The 18,292-nt window shown below is 52.5% G+C and overlaps 1 protein-coding gene across 17 annotated transcripts in view; it reads left to right on the top strand.

The window, feature by feature from the left end:
• Positions 1-330: 330 nt before the first annotated feature.
• Positions 331-18,292, top strand: part of TCF3 (transcription factor 3) — a 96,236-nt gene continuing 78,274 nt past the window's right edge. For all 17 annotated transcript variants that reach the window (XM_071578371.1, XM_071578370.1, XM_071578364.1 and 14 more), the window contains exons 1-3: positions 331-602; positions 2,553-2,654; positions 9,862-9,934. In XM_071578371.1, coding sequence (XP_071434472.1) covers positions 2,580-2,654; positions 9,862-9,934 — 148 coding nt within the window. In that variant the 5' untranslated portion in view covers positions 331-602; positions 2,553-2,579. The remainder of the gene's footprint in view (positions 603-2,552; positions 2,655-9,861; positions 9,935-18,292) is intronic.

Here is an 18,292-nt window from a genome sequence, read left to right as displayed (position 1 = left end):
GCCGCTGCCTCGCCGCGCCCCCCGCACGCCCCGCACGCCCATCCCGCCGCCGCCATTGCGGCAGCACCTGCGCTGGAGCCGCGGGGTGTGCGCGGGGGGGCAGGAACCAGCGCGGTTCTCCGCTGGATGTGCGCGAAGCGGAGGGATACGGCGGCGGGGGCGGGGCGAGAGGCCGCGACTCTGCCGGGCGGGGAGGGGGAGGTGGGCGGCAGAGGCGGGCGGGGGGCGCCGGGAGGGGGAGGCTGTGCCGCTGCCGCCGCCGCCGCCGCCGCCGCCGCTGCGGGGGGACCATGCGGGGGCCGCGGGGCGGGCGGGCGGGCCAGCGGCGGGAGGCGGAGCGGCGGCAGCAGCAGCACGGCGGGCGGCGGCGTTAGGGCCCGGTTGCGGGGCGGGGCCGCGGGGCGGTCCCGGGGCGCACGCGCCGCCCGGTGCGGGGCGATCGCGCCGCTTTTCTCGCTACATTGTATCCGCCGGCGGCGGAGAACAATAGAGGCGCCCCCGCCGCCGCCCCCCCCGGCCGGCCTGGGCGCCGCGGCCGCCCCCGCCCCGCCGCGACCCTTCATGCGCTTCCCCTGCCCCCGGGCGCGCCCGGCCTGGAACAGGTAAAAATAATAATAATAAAAATATATATAAAAATAATAAAATATTAACCGAACCCGGCCGCGCCGGCCCCCCCCTCCCCCCGGTGCTGCGCGGAGTGCGCGTCCCGGCGCTGCCTCCCGGTGTCGCGGTCCCCGCGCTCGGTCCTGCGCAGCGGGACGGGACGGGCTCGGCGCTATTGTCCCCTCGGCAAAGTTTGCCGGGCCGGAGGAAGGGGGGGCGGCAGCGGCGGGGCGGGCGGGGGGCCGTGCGGGGCGGCTGGAGGGGGGTCCGCGGGTCCCCGGCGTGCCGGGGGGTGCCCGTGCCCTGTCCCGCTGCGAAGTTCAGCCACAGCAGCCCCCTCGCCCCCGCGGGTCTCGGGGCTGCACAAGCCGCAGCACGGCTGTTTTGGGGTCTTTTTGCGGGTGGGGACAGCCCGCAGCCCCCGCGGCGGGCACGGGGCTCGTGGGGGCCGCTTCGCCCTCCGGTGCGAGGCGGGGGCTGCTCGCCGGGCCCCCCCTGCCCACGGCCCTGCCCAACTTCACCCACCCACCCCTCGGTGCGGGGCGGCCCGTGGGACCCCCGGGGCGGCCGAGCCTTTGTCCGGGCTGGGGAGGGACAGCTGCGGTGGGTCCCCGGCCCCGCACCCCCAGGGCTGGTTCGGGGTTAGAAAGTGTGCGTGGGGAATAAATAAAAATAGACCACTCCGGCCTGACTTTGGGTATTGTTCAAGTTGTCCCCGGGCGATCTGGGGGGGCTGCAAAGTGATGCCCTTCTCTGGGGTCTCGTCTCCCCCGGCCCCGCTCAAAGCACCGGGGCAGAAGGTTGGGAAAGTGGCTTTAAAAATACTGACCTGATGCGCTGATGGCACTTTAAAAAGGGCTTTGCAAAGGAAATTAAAAAAAAAAAAAAAGAAATCCCCTGGCTGTTTTTTTATAGTGGTGAAGGGTTTTTACACGCTGGGCTGATTTCAGCCTTTTTTTTATAAAACTTCGTTGAAATGTAGTGGCTGACTCTACAAATGCTTTGGATCACATGGAGTTTTCTTTTTTTTCACTTCTTTTTTTCTTTTAACCTTATGATTAATGAGTTAAATTTATTGGCCAGCTGCCCTTTGTAACCATGAATGAGTTCCTAAAAAAAAAATAGTCCCCCCAAAAAGGAATCTTTTATCTCATCCCAGGCCTCTCTTCCTCCCTCCCAAAGAAATATTTTTCTATCATAGCAAGCTGGCCAAAAAGATCAATCTCCCTTTTTGAAAAAAAAATAATCTGTAAAATTAGGAAGAATAATATTTACCTATCTTGCAAGGTTGCCTGGAGGGCTTTATTTTCGCAAAACACTCTGAAAACAAATTTTTTTTTTTGTTTCCAATCCCTTTTGGGAGCGGAGAGGTTCAGTTCTCACTGAGCACAGCCTGGCTGAGCATCCCCAAACACAGCCCCTGAAAAAGCAGCTGCAGGTGCTCGGCGACCCGAAGGAAAGAACTGTAACATCAGACTTTTTTTTTTTCTTTTTTTTTCCCCCTTCACTTTTTTTAAACAAAACTAGGCAAGGACAAGAGAGCCTCCTGCGGGGAGCGAGCGTGGGGGAAGGCGAGGGGGCGAGCGAGCCAGACAAGCGCCCAAGTGATAACTTGCCTGAACCCTTTGATAAATGAGTTGACTCTTTTTTTTTTTCCTCCTTCTCCCCCTTCATTCGCCACACGCCAGGAACAGAATTGGCCTGAACTAGTGGAATTGGCAGCAAAAAACTAACATACAAGTGTGTCTGGTCAATAGAGCGCTTGTTCGTGCCGCTGGGTGCTGTGAGAGGACTCCGACTGTGCTCTCCGAGGAGAGTTGGACGCTGGGGACGCGCAGGGGGGTTTTCTTTTCTCATCCCCTCGCTCTGTCTTTTTAAAATATTCATCAATGGGGTGGGTAGTTTGCTCTAGTCATTAAAATATCTCCCCTCCCCCTCGCTTTCGCCAGGACTGCCACTGTTGAGTCTGTGGGAATATGAATCAGCAGCAGCAGAGAATGGCTGCAGTTGGGACAGACAAAGAGCTCAGTGACCTGCTGGACTTCAGTATGGTGAGTGAGCGAGCGCGGCCGGGGGGCTCCGCAGCCCCCGGGGCTCTGCCGGGGCTGGAGCTGCACAGGGGAGGAAATGGGAGCCTGTAAATTGGACATGATGGCTTTCAGATGTGCCGTGTTTGTGTGCGTGCACATGTGCTGCAACTTGTTTATTTTCAAGTTAAAGCAAAGCCTCTGCCCCTCCTTTCACCCCCCTCTTCCCCTCAAATGTGTGTTGCTTCCTTGCAGGGAGTGCAGAGAGGTTTTTTCTGGATGGGAAATTTGGGGGGAATTAACAGAGTTGTGTGTTCTCTGTTTAAATGCTCACTGAGTGACTGTTTCTGCAGCCATGCAGAGATGTAACTTCAGTAGCTGATTAATCAAGCTTTTTTCCTCTCCCCAGATCCAGACTATTAAACTTTTGCTCCCACAGGTTATTTTGTCACAGTTTGAAATGTGTCCAAGCTCTCCAGCGCATCATTTTTGCAGGAGTTGGACACTTGTGTTCCCCATGCTCTGCTCTTCTATATCCTGGAAACCTTGAGCTGCATTTAGGAGCTGTTTATTTTCAAAGAAACAGGACCTAAAGAGTTCCCCCCAAAGGGTGTGCACAGCTCAGAGGGAGAAGTCCCCTTAGTCACAGCAGAGGGGGGTTTGTCTCTGGCACGTCCCGTGTTGTGCTGCCAGCGGTGCTGCCTCTCCTTGGCAGGTGACTCGTGGAAGGCAGAGCTGGTGTTCAAAAGCAAACAACTGTCTGTTGGGTTCCTCTGTTGTGTGCTGCACCCTCATGGCACTTGGATCATGTGTCTTGCTGTTTAGATAAGCAAACGTGCTGCAGAGATAGAAACAACAGTTCCAGGAGGAGGAATAGCCAGGAGTGTCACTACTGTGGCTCTGAGCTGGCCTGGGTCACCCCTCCCACAGCTCCACTGGGCTGGATTTCCTGCCCCTTGGAGGAGAAGGGAGAAAAAGAGGTGTCAGAACCAGGGTCACCTGCTGTCTCGGTACCTGTGACACCTGTGGATGTGCTGAAGCTCATCTGTTTTTCTTCATCCATTCCCTGAGGTTCAGCAATGGGACATAAACCCTTTTATGCAGCTGGGGTTTGTTCCTGTTCATACTGGTGGGGGGAGTCTCAGCCACCCTCAAGAGCAGTTCTCCTCCAGGAGAGGCCCAGTTCTCCCAGTTTCATCCTTCTGTTGGGGGGCTGGTTCTGTTAATTTACCAGTGATGGATTTTTGCAGTAGGATGTTTTCCAGAGACGTAGGGGCTGCAGCAACAGCATCCCTGTAAAACCAGGAATCAGCTCAGGGCTTGCTGGGAAGGAGTGTGTGGTTATTTGTCCCTCTCTCAGAGGTCCTGCTGATTGGCAGGAGCCCTGGGGCTTTCAATCTCCTGCAGTGGAGGTTTTGAACTGCACTTTAGGTCAGTAACCCAGAGTCTGCTCCTTGGCCAGAGCTGCAGCTGCTCCCACTTGTTTTTTCGCCCCCTTGGAAAAAAAATCAAATCCCACTCACCATTTAGAGCTTTAAAAAAACCCCAAGACCTTTCCAAATCTAACGAGCCATCCTCATTTGCATGCTCAGAGCTGTATGCCCTGGAGAGGTCTGACCTGTTCCCTCTGTCCACGAATGTTCCTGTCCTTGGAGAAGAATATACACCGAAGGGTTGGATTTGGGGTTGGGTTCAATGTTTTCACACTGGTGTAGACCTGGGAAGGACCAGAACTCGTCCTGTGTTGGTGCAGGGCTGTGCAGCAGAACCGGGGGCGGCTGCTCCAGCATCAGGGCCTGCAAATGTCATTTGCCAGCAAATGATTCGGAGACATTCCCTCCAGGATCAGTTGGCCGATGGGCTCCGACGCAGCCTGGATTGGAGCCAGCTCTGTTTCACAAGCCCTCATCTCCACACACCCTTCTCCTGAGTTTGCATAAAGGGAATATTAACATCTCTCCTCAAGGATGAGTAGGAGAAATGGAAAAGCTTCCTAGACCGTACATGGTAGGTCTGTCAAAGAGGCTGCTCCGTGGTTTGCTCTCCCTGTGTGCTTTTCAACCAAAAAACTCCCTCTTTCAAGTATATTTATATTTTAATTTGAATAAACAGGAGTGGAGCATCAGTTCAGCAATCCTCTCCAGGAGAGGAGATGGGAGGGAAATCTAGAGATATTCAGAGCAGCTGGAAGCATTTGCTTCAGACCAGGATTTGGACTGTGTTTTTTTAGGGAAAATGTGCTCAGCCCCAGTAGCCTGTGGTCCAGCCCTGAGTGGTGTTTTGCTGTGGGAATTTTAAGATTTGGCCATAATAGGTTTGTATAGTCTCCCATGAGTTCCTGGGGCCAGTAAATGGGGTAGGGTTGTGTGAGGTGCTGTAAATTGGGCTTACAGTCCCATGTTAATAAATAAAGCCATTGGGTAGATATTGAGCCACAAAGCACTCCCCCAAACCTTTGGCCAATGTAATTTGCCAATAAGGGCGAAAATCTAAGGAATGTGTAAGTGAGCTGAAACCAGAGGGCGAGCAGTGCAGCCTCATCACTTCCTTGGGGTGTGCATGGCAGCACACTTACCTCTACCCCTGAACAAATTGCCGTTTATAATTGCCCCAAAGTGCAGGTAATTTGTAGCTTACCTTCACCACTGCTGCCTGGCAGCCAGCCAGGATGGGCTGGCAAATCTGGAGAAGAGCTTTTGAGAAAGCATCCTGCATATAGTCCCGAGTGGGCAGCTCAACCCATTGATTAGGCTGGGCCTTGGTGGCTGCCAGGCTTTGCAGGTTGGTCTGAAGGGCACAGGCTGCAGATGGTGGGAGCTGCCCTTGGCCTGCACCATTGGGAGATGCTCAACTGCATGGACTTTGATCTCAGGGAAAGGTTCTTCCCCCAGAGGGTGGTGGGCGCTGAACAGCCTCCCCAGGGCAGTGGGCACGGCCCCAAGGCTGCCAGAGCTCCAGGTGTGTTTGGACAACGCTCTCAGTGACAGGGTGGGATTCTTGGAGTGTCCTGGGCATGGCCAAGAATTGGACTGGATGATCCTTGGGGGTCCCTCCCAACACAAGACATTCTGCTGTTCCTGTGACTTGTGGTTTCCCAGGCAGTGTCTCATCTGGGCCCGTGCTGGTGTGTTGTGGGAAGGTGTGGGCAGGTATCCTGGCTGGGCTGGGTTGCTCCAAGGACAGGGGCACCCCTGGGCACGGCAGAGCTGGAGCAGAGCAGCCCCCCGGGGGTCCATCCCTGCCGCCGAGTGCCTGCGGAGCCAGAGAGCGGCAGCGGCTCCGTGCCAGCCGGGGGCTCTGGCAGGAGCGAGATGCTGTTAACAGCCATGATTATTAGCAGAGTATTAACCATATGCTGCGGGGAGGCTGCTTATGGAGGGGGTTTCTGGCTCGCTGAGGCGGGGCAGGGTGGGCAGGGGCCTGAGCAGTCGCACAGAACCTGCCGGCTCATTTCTGCTCCCGCTGCGCTCCAGCCCTGGCGGCTCCAGCCGTGGCATCGGCCGCGGGAGCCGGGCTGGTGGCAGCAGGCAGGGCTGGAGCAGCTCCCTCTGCCCTGCTGGAGGATGCTGAAGCTCTGCCCTGCTCCAGCCAAGGCCAGGGCCTGCATTTCTGTGATAAACTTCTCATTTTTGTTGAGAGTGGAGCAGTTGCAAAGTTTGACTTCACGCCACAGTGGGCGTTTGGGGCCATAGTCAGGAAGGTCTGTCTTAAGTGAACACGTATAAAATGTCCTGCTGGCAGTGGTTTTTGAGTCGAATTCCCTCTTCTCCCCAGATTAACAGCTGGATACTTTCCACGCTGCAAAATAGATTTCAGGTCTGGAGTTCAGGCCTGAGGTTGGTTCAGCCTGGAGTTCATAAGGTGGGAGAGGGGAGAAAATGAAAACTGATTTAATTTGAAAAGCGATGCACAGTAAATGAAATGCTGCTTGATGTTCCTCGTGTCTGGCAAATTCTCTTTCTTGCTTATGAGTGTGCTGTTGAAAGTGTGGGGTCTCTTGGCTATAACCTCCCTGGGGGAGGATGCAGGGGATTGGATTTTCCCATGCACTGGGTTTGCCCTAGGAGAGGTGGATGGAGAATAAATTCTTTGCAAGGGGTGGAAACTGAGCTATGAGGGTCTGAAGAAGTTGTTGTCAGCTCTCAGAGAGGCTGGAGGTAGGACTTGAGAAACCAAATACAGTGATTTAAGATGGGAGATTTTACATAACCGTTTAAATCTACATTATTCAAATCTAACAAAGGCCAAGTAATGACCCAATTACAACCCTTGAGAGCTCATGTCTTGGTCACTCCTCAATGCCTGGGTCCCTCCATAGGTGCCAGCTCCGGTTCATCTCCTCCCTCCCCCCCAGTTTATTTTTAAAGCAGCATTTTAAAAGCAGAAAGGAAATTTGCAGTGGGTGGCTGAACTTTGCCTGTGAGCGACACACGCCAGCGAGGGCAGGCGGCACTTCACGTATGACTTGTGCCGGCTCCTCGGGGCTGCAGCCCACACCACAGTGGAAAAAGAAGCTGGGAGCAAGAAAAAACCCCAAAACGCTTCCTGGGGCTGCAAAGTGATGTGTGGAGGGGTAACCCGGGGTTCCTCCCTCTCCATCACCCTTTGGTTTTTTGGCTGGAGCTGTGCCAGGGGGTTGGGATGGATCTCAGGGAAAGGTCCTTCCCCCAGAGGGTGGTGGGCACTGACCAGGCTCCCCAGGGCACTGGGCACAGCCCGAAGGCTGCCAGAGCTCCAGGAGTGTTTGGGCAACACTCTGGGGGACAGGGTGGGATTGTTGGGGTGTCTGTGCAGGTCCTGGAGTTGGACTGGATGATACTTGTGGATGCTTCCAGCTCAGGAGATTCCATGATTCTGTGCTTGAGCATCCCTGCCTGCCCTGGTGCAGGAAGGGGTCGGTGACTCCTAAATCCCTTGGGGAGGGAGAGCAGGAAGGTGTTGCATCAGCCTCAAAACACCTCTGAAAGCAGGTGGAGGAGGGGAGGGCATCCCCGGGGCTCTGGAGGCGTTTTGGGGCCATGGGGGTTGCTGGGCATCACCAGGGGTGGCAGCACCCACGTCCTGTTCTGCAGAAGCAGCAGGCTCAGGGTGCACAGTGGAACAAGGCTGTTCATTTTCTCCACTCGTGTTTGCTGCTCAAACCTTGGGTTTTTCAGCCTCAACAAGTGCTGAGCAGAAATACTCATGAAAAAGAGCCAGCAGTGCCTTGCTTTTTATTTGTTGGGGGTTTTTTTATTTTTTTGGATGCCTCTTTACTGCTGGTTTCATCATGAATCCCTTCTCCCCCTGCTTGCACATGCAGACCTGCCCCTGGCCATTGGAAAGGGGGTTTCTAACCACTTAAGCCTCTTCCCTACCTTAAGTGCAGGGAGTGAGCGCAGGCCAGGTGGGATCAGCCCCATAAATTCCATTTTCAGTAGTTTTGGAGATCTTTGCAGAAGCCTCTCCCTGTGCTGCAAGGGAAGCCCTGCAGCAGCACAGAGCAAGGGTGGCTGCAGCCTTCGGTGTGTTGGGGTTTGTTTTTGTTTTCTAGCCCAACTTCCTGAGGAAACAAGTCTCATCTGATGAGTCTGCCAGGCCACCCCAAACACCCCTGGAGCCCCTCGGGTGGGCACATCCATGGTGGGGGTCTGTGGGCAGCCAGGTGTGTGCAGGTGTGGGCAGGTGCTGGCAGCAGTGCCAATGTGCTTAAACACTGTTTATACCTTTATTTAAATCCATGTAAAGAACATCTACACCCTGTGCATACATATATATGATCCCAAATTTGTGTTCTTTATGAATGGCAGTGGTTCCTTAACTGCTTTCTTTACATCTCTACCACATTTAACTGTTTTTTTCTTGTTTTTTTCTCCCCAGCCTTTGTGAAAACAAAGCTGGGCAGACGGCTCTGCACAAAGGAATGTTTCTGACCACAGCCAGACATCAGCTATGTCAGGGCATGAAACGCTGCATTTCTGTAGGCTCTTGTGCCATTACATTGTTTAATCTTCAAAGCATTAAACTTTTGAGTTACTCAGACATTACAAAGCTAAAAATAATAAAAATTCAAATGACTTGGTGGTGAAAGTATCTTGAGTAGAAAAAGGATATTAAAATGTTAATTCACTAAGCGTTTTTCCACCAGTTTTTTTATTGGCTGGAGCTCCATTTGTGTGTAGGAGAATTAGTTTTCTTTTCTACTGCACGCAGGTGCATGTAAATTATTAAATAACAGCTTCTGAAACTCCTCAACTTTTATTAAAAATATTTATACAGGTTAGGTGACGAGGTGTGCAGTATTTTTGAGGAAGCTCCTGGCAGGGATAGCTCAGTTGTGATACTGAAGCTGCAGCGATAGAGCAAACAAGTCCCCAGAGTGACTAAAGCTGTAAAATAGGTTAATTTTTTCAACTTTTGCACTTGGAGTAGCCTCTCCCCAGGACTGCAGGGCTGTGTCAGGTCCTGGTGCTGCTGGAGCCTCCAAAGCAGCGGGGTGAGAGCTGCCCTGTGAGAGCTCATCCCTCAGAGCTGGCACCGAGCTCAGGCACCACCAGATCGTGGGGCTGAGTCATCTCTGCCTGTGCCAGCCAGGCCCAGGGGCTGCCCACGTCCTCCCCAGGCACTGCTTGTGTCCACAGACAAGGGATGGGAGCTGGTTGATGGGGAGGGAGAAAATAAGCTTTTCAGGGTGCTGCAGTGTCGTTATCCCACTGAGTTTGTATGAAGGGAGTCAGCCCCGTGGAGGGAGGGCCTCAGTGAGCAAGTCAGGGAAGAAGCTGCTGGTTTTGGCCACAGCAGTGATGCTCCTTGGCTGGTCTTCAGTTGCACCCAAGGAGCCAGGCATGCTGTGTGCACAGGAGTTTCACAGAGGATGGAGTTGCAAGGGACTCACAAGGGTCATGGAGTCCAACCCTTAGCCCTGCAGAGGACCATCCCCAAGACTCACACCCTGTGCCTGGGATTGTCCAAACACTCCTTGAGCTCTGTCAGGCTTGGTGCAGTGACCAGTGCCCTGTGACCAGTTTGTGCACGTAGGGGGGTGTGTGTGTTAGTGCAGAGCTGCCCTCCTGCCCCTCGTGCAGCTGATTGATGGAGCAGGGACACGAGGAGAGGGAAGTTTTTTGCATCAATGAAGTGCTTCTCTTCCCCCTTTCCTCCCCCAACCTGACCCCTTTGCAACAGCACAGTAAAACTAACAGACTGAAATCTCTTTTCTCTTCCCTTCTCTCTCATCTTCTTGTTTTTCTAGATGTTTCCCCTGCCAGTGGCTAATGGAAAAAACAGACCCACGACCCTAGCGAGCACTCAGTTTGGAGGATCAGGTACTGTCATTTTTTTTTTGCTAATACCATAATGATTCTTGCAATAAATTTGTGTTTGGTTCCAGAGACACCAAAGGAGGGGGTTCTGTAGTTTTGTTATGTATTTTTCTGGTGGTGATCTCCTGCTATTTCTCTGGCTGATTTCCTTGTGGCTCTGGGTGGGCAAAGCTGCTCTTGCTGATCTGTCTTCAGTTAAGAAGTTGCTGCCTGAGCTGGAGATTGTTGTCCCTCTGCTCCAGGATCCTGGGAACAGACAGTCAGGGCTGTTCTCTAAGCTGCTTAGACATGTCTGCACTGCCTTGGAAGACTTTTGCTGTCCCTTCTTGAAGATGTGCTGGTGCTGGTTCATTCCTGGGGCTCTGCTGCAGTTTGGGTGTCTGCTCTTTGCAGTCCCTCCAGGAGCTCCCCGGGAGGGATCTTGGCATTCCCAAAGGGATCTTGTGAAGCCCTCCTGGCTGAGTGCTTCCAGGGTGCCAGGAGGGTGCCAGGGATGCTGACATCCAAGGGCTTTGGGAGCAGGGCAGCTCTGGGGATGGGGGTGTGATCCCAGACTCTGAAGGGTGTGTGGCCTCAGATGTGTGATGAGAAATGTGGTGCTGGTTGATGTGAGGCTGAAGTGGGGAATTCCTGGACAGTGCTGTGCCAGTGTTTTGATGCCTGGGGAAGCTGCTCTGTGCAGGGCTTGCACAGCCCCTCATATGTGGAAAGTTCAGTTCAGCTGTCCTTCTTGCTGAACACCTTGTGGATGGTTAAAACTTGACCTTCTCTACCCTGAGCTGCCTCCAGCTGTCCAGGGGATCCTGGTCTCTTGGGACAGCCATGCTGTGACATCCTGGAGACCGGACTGGGTTTTCTGGAGAGCAACTTTGCTGCCCCAGCGTGCTGTGGGGCCTTGGGGAACCTGCAACAGTGGGATGGGGGGCTGTGCCCTGCCCTACTCCTGCCCCCTTTGACCAGGGAAATGGGATGCTCTCAAACTGAGCTGTTTAGCTGCATGTCAAGATGGGTTTTGAGCAAACACTTTTACAGCAAAGGAAGCCGTTGAGTGGGTGCTGGAGGAAACTCAGAGGGGGGAAAACTCTGGGGTTAACCCAGATGGAAGCTGAACTCTCCAGTAAGGGTTTCTCCACAACTTGTGCTCTTAAAATAATCCACAAAAGACATTCCCCACACTGGGGGAGAAGAGCAGCAGAGCACTGACATCCCTGCTGGAGCCTGGCCTGGCTGCTGGGCCGTGGTGCTGCCCAGGAGCAGAGGCTGCAGGGCTGAACCCCCCCTGGCTCCACAGCCACTGGAACGACACAGAATCCCTGAGTGTCCCCCCCACTCTTTCTCTTCTTTCGGGTGACTGCAAGGTAATGTTGACACCACCCTTCCTCTGGGCTGCTGCTCTCTGAGCCTGGCTGGGAGCAGTTCATGAAAGCAGAGCACTGGTGTTATACAACTGTGCTGGAGGACGTTGCACAATCCCTGCTGTCCCAGTCTCAGACTCTGCGGAGGCTTCTTCATCCTGCCATGGCATCCTGGGTTGGGAATCATAGAATCATAGAATCGATTGGGTTGCAAAAGACCTCCGAGATCATCAAGTTCAACCCTTGGTCCAACTCCAGTCCCTTTACCAGATCATGGCACTCAGTGCCACGGCCAAGCTCAGTTTAAAAATCTCCAGGGATGGGGAATCCACCCCCTCTCTGGGCAGCCCATTCCAATCCCTGAGCACTCTCTCTGCAAAGAATTTCTTTCTGATATCCAACTTCAATTTCCCCCGGCAGAGCTTGAGCCCATCATGCCCCCTTGTCCTATGCTGAGTGCCTGGGAGAAGAGACCAACCCCCACCTGGCCAGAACTTCCCTTCAGGGAGTTCCAGACAGTGCTGAGGTCACCTCTGAGCCTCCTCTTCTCCCGGCTAAACACCCCCAGCTCCCTCAGCCTCTCCCCACAGCACTTGTGCTCCAGTCCCTTCTCCAGCCTCGTTGCTCTTCTCTGGCCCCGCTCCAGCCCTTCAATCTCTTTTCTGAACTGAGGGGCCCAGAACTGAACACAACACTCAAGGTGTGGCCTCCCCAAGGCAGAGTCCAGGGGAAGGGTCACTGCCCTGGGCCTGCTGGCCCCGCTATTTTTGATCCAGGCCAGGATCCCCTTGGCCTTCTTGGCCACCTGGGCACACTGTTGGCTCATGTTGAGCTTCCTGTCCCTCAGTCCCCCCAGGTCCCTCTGCCTGGCTGCTCTCCAGCCACTCTGTGCCCAGCCTGGAGCGCTGCAGGGGGTTGTTGTGGCCAAAGGGCAGGACCTGCACTTGGCCTTGTTGAAATTCATCCCATTGGAATCAGCCCATCTCTCAAGTCTCTCCAGATCCCTCTGCAGAGCCCTCCTGCCTTCCAGCAGGTCGACACTCCCTCCCAGCTTGGTGTCATCAGCAAATTTGCTGATGATGGACTCAATCCCCTCATCTAAACCATCAATAAAGATGTTAAACAGGACCTGACCCAACACAGACCCCTGGGGAACACCACTGGTGACCGGCCCCAGTTGGACACAGCCCCGTTCACCAGCACTCTCTGGGCCCGACCCTCCAGCCAGCTCCTGACCCAGCAGAGGGTACACCTGTCCAAGCCATGGGCTACCAGCTTTTCCAGGAGTATCTTATGGGAGACAGTGTCAAAGGCCTTGCTGAAGTCCAGATAGACACACCCACAGCCTTCCCCTCATCCACCAGGTGGGTCACCTGATCGTAAAAGGAGATCAGGTTGCTCAGACAGGACCTGCCCCTCCTAAGCCCCTGCTGGGTGGGTCTGATCCCTTGTCCACCCTGAAGGTGCTGTGTGATTGCACTCAGGATGATCTGCTCCATAATCCTGCCAGGCACCGAGGTCAGGCTGACAGGCCTGGAGTTGCCAGGGTCAGCCTTGCAGCCCTTTTTGTGGATTGGGGTGACATTCGCCAACCTCCAATCATCTGGGACCTCCCCAGAGAGCCAGGACTGTTGGAAGATGATGGAGAGTGGCTTGGCAAGCTCTTCTGCAGCTCCCTCATCACTCTGGGATGGATCCCGTCTGGTCCCATAGACTTGTGAGGATCCATCTGACTCAGTAAGTCAGTAACTATTTCCTCCTGGAATACAGGAGGACTATTCAGCTCCCTCTTCCTGTCTACCAGCTCCAGAGGCCAGTTGTCTTGAGGGCCACCTGTCTTACTGGAAAAAACTGAGGCAATGTAGGTGTTAAGTAGCTCAGCCTTCTCCTCATCTTTGTTAACTCTATTTCCCTCCAAGTCCAACAGAGAATGGAGGTTTCCTTGCCCCTCCTTTTGTTATTAATGTATTTATAGAAGGACTTTTTTTTTATCCCTAACTGAATTAGGCAAATTAACTTCAAATTGCACTTTTCTTTCCCTGATTTCTTTTCTGCATGACCCAGCTGTCTTTGTAAATTCTTCATAAGTAGCCAGCCCTTTTTTCCACAGTCTGTAAACTTCCTTTTTATCCCTAATTTCCTTCAGAATCTCCCTATTTAACCAAGCTGGTCATCTTCCCCTCTGGTTTGCCTTTCAGCACGCTGGGACAGCCTGTTGCTGTGCACTTAAAATTTCCTGCTTGCAACATGTCCATCCCTCCTGGACCCCCTTGTTTTTAAGGGTTGTTTCCCAGGGTATGCTCTGAATTAGTCTTTCGAATAGGCCAAACTCTGCCCTCCAGAAGTCCAGTGTAGAGGTTTTAATGATGGCTCTCCTTACATCCCTGAGTACTGAAAATGCTATTTCATGGTCACTCTGCCCCAGGCGGCCTCCAACCACTCCATCATCCACCAGCCCCTCTGTTTGTAAACAGTGGGTGGGGCCTTACCCCTGGTAGGCTCATTTACCAGTTGATGAAGGAAATTGTCCTCTATACACTCCAGGAACCTCCTAGACTGCCTCTTCTCTGCAGTTTGAAGCTCCCAGCAGATATGGCAGGTTAAAGTCACCCACAAGAACAAGGGCTGGAGATTTTGAGACATCTGCCAGCACGAGGCTTGGGGTAGGGGGTGAGTTTTGCTCCAGCAGCAGAGTTATCCCCTGGACAGCCATCCTTGGCCTCACCTCAGAGCAGGGAATACCTTTCATTTGTGTGTTGGCTTTCTGACTTCTCCCTGTTCCTGAGTCTTTGGCTTTTTGCTGGTGGGGTGAATAACTGCAGTAAGACATCAGTGAGATGTTCCATGCACAGGGGTGTGCTCTGCCTGTTAGAAGGATCCAGGGTGTCTAAATGAGGTCCTAGGTAGTGGTGAGTGATTGTTTTTGAAGTTTGTTGATGTTTTAGCTTTATTCACTAGTTGTCAGCAAGGTGCAATCAGGTACTAGTTGGAATCATAACATTATGGAATGGTGTGAGTTGGGAGAGATGTTAAAGTTCATCTCATTCCACCCCCTGCCATGGGCAGGGGCACCTTCCACTAGCCCAGGTTGCTCCAAGCCCTGTCCAGCCTGGCCCTGATCATTCCCAAAGTTTGTTCATCCCCAAAGACATACCCAGCCATCCAGGTCAAAATTTGATTGGAAGTCAAATCTTTGCTAACTCTGATGTGGTCAGAGGGTGAAAAGCAGAAGGTCCTTGGATTCAGGGACCTGGACTTGCTGAGGGAGACGAGTGTCTCACAGCCACGCCATAGTTTGGACCTGGAGATTAGCTCCCTAAGTCTTGCCTGCAGGAAGGCCAAGGCTTCACCTTTAGTGTTTCCAGCTCAGTCAGCACTCCTGCTCAGTCAGGCCCTGTACCACCGACGAAGGCAGAGCAGCATTTCCCATCCCCTGCTGTCTCTGCCTGGAAAGGAGAAGCAAACACCTATTTGTGTAAGTCTGAGCTCAGTGCTGTGCACCACAGTGCCAGAATCTCATCATTTGGGCTCAGTGTACTCACCCCAAGATAATAAACTGATGAAGTCTTACATGCTAAAAAAATTGGTGTTTCATCCTTCTGCCCACACAGGATGGGATCCCATCTTTGGGTTCGTGGCATTTGGGCTGGACATGAGAATTCATGGCCTCCCACTTTCCATCTCTCTTCTCCTAGTGGAAATCCTGGAGGAATGTGTAGCTTTTGGGGTTTTTTTCCACTCCAGAGGAGCTATTACACTGTCCCCAGGGGAGTGAGGAGTGAAGGGAGCAAGGCACTCAGCAATAGGACAAGGGGGCACAGGCTCAAGCTCTGCCAGGGGAAATTTAAGTTGGAGATCAGAAAAAAATTCTTTACAGAGGGAGTAATCAGTGTCTTGGGTTGAGCTGGCAAAATGCCAACTGCCCAAAGAACAGAGTTAGCCTCTGGCTGAGAAAAGGGAGAAGGGGGAAAAAAACTTTCAAACTAGGTTTATGCTGAAACTAACTATATGTATTTATACAGAAAAGAGAAAATCAGGAGAAAACTACAATGTAACACACACAAGTTATGTATAACAAGAAATAACTTCCCACTCCCCAGTTAATACAAGGTCTATTACTCTAGATTCATAAGCACTCTAAAAGACACCCAGCAAGAAGCAAAGTATAACAACAAAATGTTTCTACTTCCCTGAATTCAAACAAAATGCAAGTAGCACAAAATGCAAGTAGCACAAAATGCAAGTAGCGACAGCAGGAGCAGCAGGGCCTACTCCAAGACAGGAGCTGCACCACGTCTGGCTTGTACCTCGGCCAGGGTGGAACTGCCCAAACACCTTCCACTGCTGCACTCATATCTTAGGTTTGCGTCATCTGGTATGAAATATTTCCTTGGTTACCCAGTCAGGTGAGAGCTGTCTCCCAATCCACAGAGATTCTCTGAGCCTGCTAATTTGAGGCCCAGCTAAAACCACTACAATCAGGGATTGGAATGGGCTGCCCAGAGAGGGGGTGGATTCCCCATCCCTGGAGGTTTTTAAACTGAGATTGGATGTGGCACTGAGTGCCATGATCTGGTAAAGGGACTGGAGTTGAATCAAGGGTTGGACTTGATGCTCTCAGAGGTCTTTTCCAACCCAAACCATTCTATGATTCTATGAAGGCACTGACTGATCACTCCTATCCCAAATACCCCACTTACCAAGATGAAGTTCTTGCTTCCAAAGTCCAACTGCTCAGTAAGGGAGCACAGGCATTTGAAGCAGTGCTACTGGGGAATCCCAACTGTAAAGTCACCCCAAATTCAATCCCTTTTCAAATCCCAGATTTCTGTACCAGAAGGTTTGTTCATCATTGGCACAGCTGCCCAGGGCAGTGGTGGAGTAACTATCCCTGGAAGTGTTCAGACAACATGTAGATGTTGCATTTGTGGACACAGTTGAGTGATGAACATGGTGGGGTTGGACATGATGATCTTAAAAGTTTTCCAACCTTCACAACTCCATGATTGTGATAACTCCCCTGTCCAAGCTGCTGGTGCTTGTGCCAATGACCCCTTTGCCAAGGAGAACCTGTTTTCCTCTTCCAAGTCGGAAACATTCAAATTGCTAATGCAAACCCTCCCGTTTCAAGATCCCTTTGCTTTCCTATTTGTCTCCTGCTTTTATTTTAAGCTCTGCCACTGTTTCCCTCGTTTCTGTCCTTAAATGCTCCGGGGAGGAGCTGGTTTCGCTCCCGCGCCGCACGGACAATTCAGCACCTCCGCTCTGCCTTTTCTTGGCAGGGAGAAAGCCAACAATTGCCACGAGGATGGAGCTGACGTCACCCAGCCTGTGTCTGCAGCATTTATAGCACATACAGGTCACCACGGGAAGTTGGTCTTCCTGGGGCTTGGAGCTACAACCAGTGTTTTCCAGCCTGAGCCGTGGGTCATTTGCTGCTAGGCTTTTATTTTAGCCAGGACACTCAGCTCGTGCCTGTTGTCCAGGCCCTTAAAGGCAGTGGTTTCACCATCCCCTCCCCAAACTGTGTTGTTTGCAGTAGCAAAAACATTTCAAGCCATGTCCTCCCTCATGTCATAGTTCATAAATGACTAATCTGAGCGGCAACGAGCTCCCTCACAGCACTTCATTAAACCCTGCCTGGAGCAGGAAACCACTGGGGCTGAATTTCACATGGAAATGGCCATTTTAATTGACATTGAGACTGTAGGAGTGGCAGGAGGCAGAGAAGTTGGGCTGTGCTGGGACTGTCACCTCATGGCTGCTGAGTTCTTGGCAGGGTCAGCGTGTCCCAGCTGTGTCTTTGCTTCAGCAAAGGAGTTTGGGCTCAGTAGAGCAGGGAATAAACCCAACGTAAAGCATCTCCCGGCGCACCAGGAGTAAAAGCTACACATTCCTCAGGACTTCCACAAGGAGAAGAGAGATGAAAAGTGGGAGGCCGTGAATTCTCATGTCCAGCCCAAATGCCACAAACCCAAAGATGGCATCCCATCCTGTGTGGGCAGAAGGATGAAACACCAATTTTTCTGGCACCAATTTTTCATCTGTGGGTAATGGGAGAGTGTTCAGCCATCTCACTGTGCATCCCAAATGGTGTGGGGTGCCAGGATTGGGTCCTGTCAGAACAGGGTCATGGGGGTCTCCTGCTGACAGATGACAGATAAAACTTCTGCTATAAAAGAGCGTTTTTTGGTTTTAACTTTCTAAGAAAGCAAATTCACCATTAAATGCCTTTTCCTTCTTGCTTTCTGCCAAAGTGAGCTCCTTTCCTTGGGCTCTCCAGTGGGTTTGGAAGGGAGAGTCGCCTCCTGGCCTGTGCTGTGATTCCCACTCCCAAAATTTGTTGTGTCCTTTCTTGCTCGAGAGCTGAAGCTCCTTGTGAGGGAATTGCTTTGATCGGGGGAAGTTCATCGTGTACATTTGAAGCTGGCTAAGCAGGGAGTTTTTCAAAGGGTTACAAGCTGGTGCATGTAACAAATTTTAAGTTACAGTCTAGTGAACAAAGCAAAGGGATTCTCCCCGGAGGGAGGCGAGTCTGGATCCCCTTTGAAAGCCGCTTTAAACAATGCACAAACTTGGATACCTGTGGCAACAGCACTGAAAGTCATAAATTCTATGAAAGATGAGGTTGTCTTTTTAATTGGTGCTGTGGGGGAGCTGTTTGAAGGTTTCATTAGTTAGTGTGTGCAGGCAGCCCTGTGTTAGGAAGCTCTGAGTGGGACGGGGAGGATCTGCTGCCTGGTGGGAGCAGGATGGTGCTGAGCTCCACTCTACCCCTGGCGCTGGGTGGTCTGCAGGGAAACCATGGAATCTGGGGCTGGGAAGAGCCAAGCACAGTGTTCCTGTTGCTGTGCTGTCAGCAGTTGAGTCTCAGGCTGCAGAAACCCATTTGCAACTGTTTTCCATAGTGAGGAAAGCAGGAGCTTTTATTAGTAAGGCTGTATCACGTTTTCCTACAAACTGCCTCGAGTTCCCACATGTTTTGCTTATGCTGAAGTGAGAGTGC

The sequence above is a fragment of the Pithys albifrons genome, chromosome 27 (assembly GCF_047495875.1).
Source record: "Pithys albifrons albifrons isolate INPA30051 chromosome 27, PitAlb_v1, whole genome shotgun sequence".
Lineage (NCBI taxonomy): Eukaryota > Metazoa > Chordata > Aves > Passeriformes > Thamnophilidae > Pithys > Pithys albifrons.
This window is presented reverse-complemented; position numbering and strand designations above follow the sequence as displayed.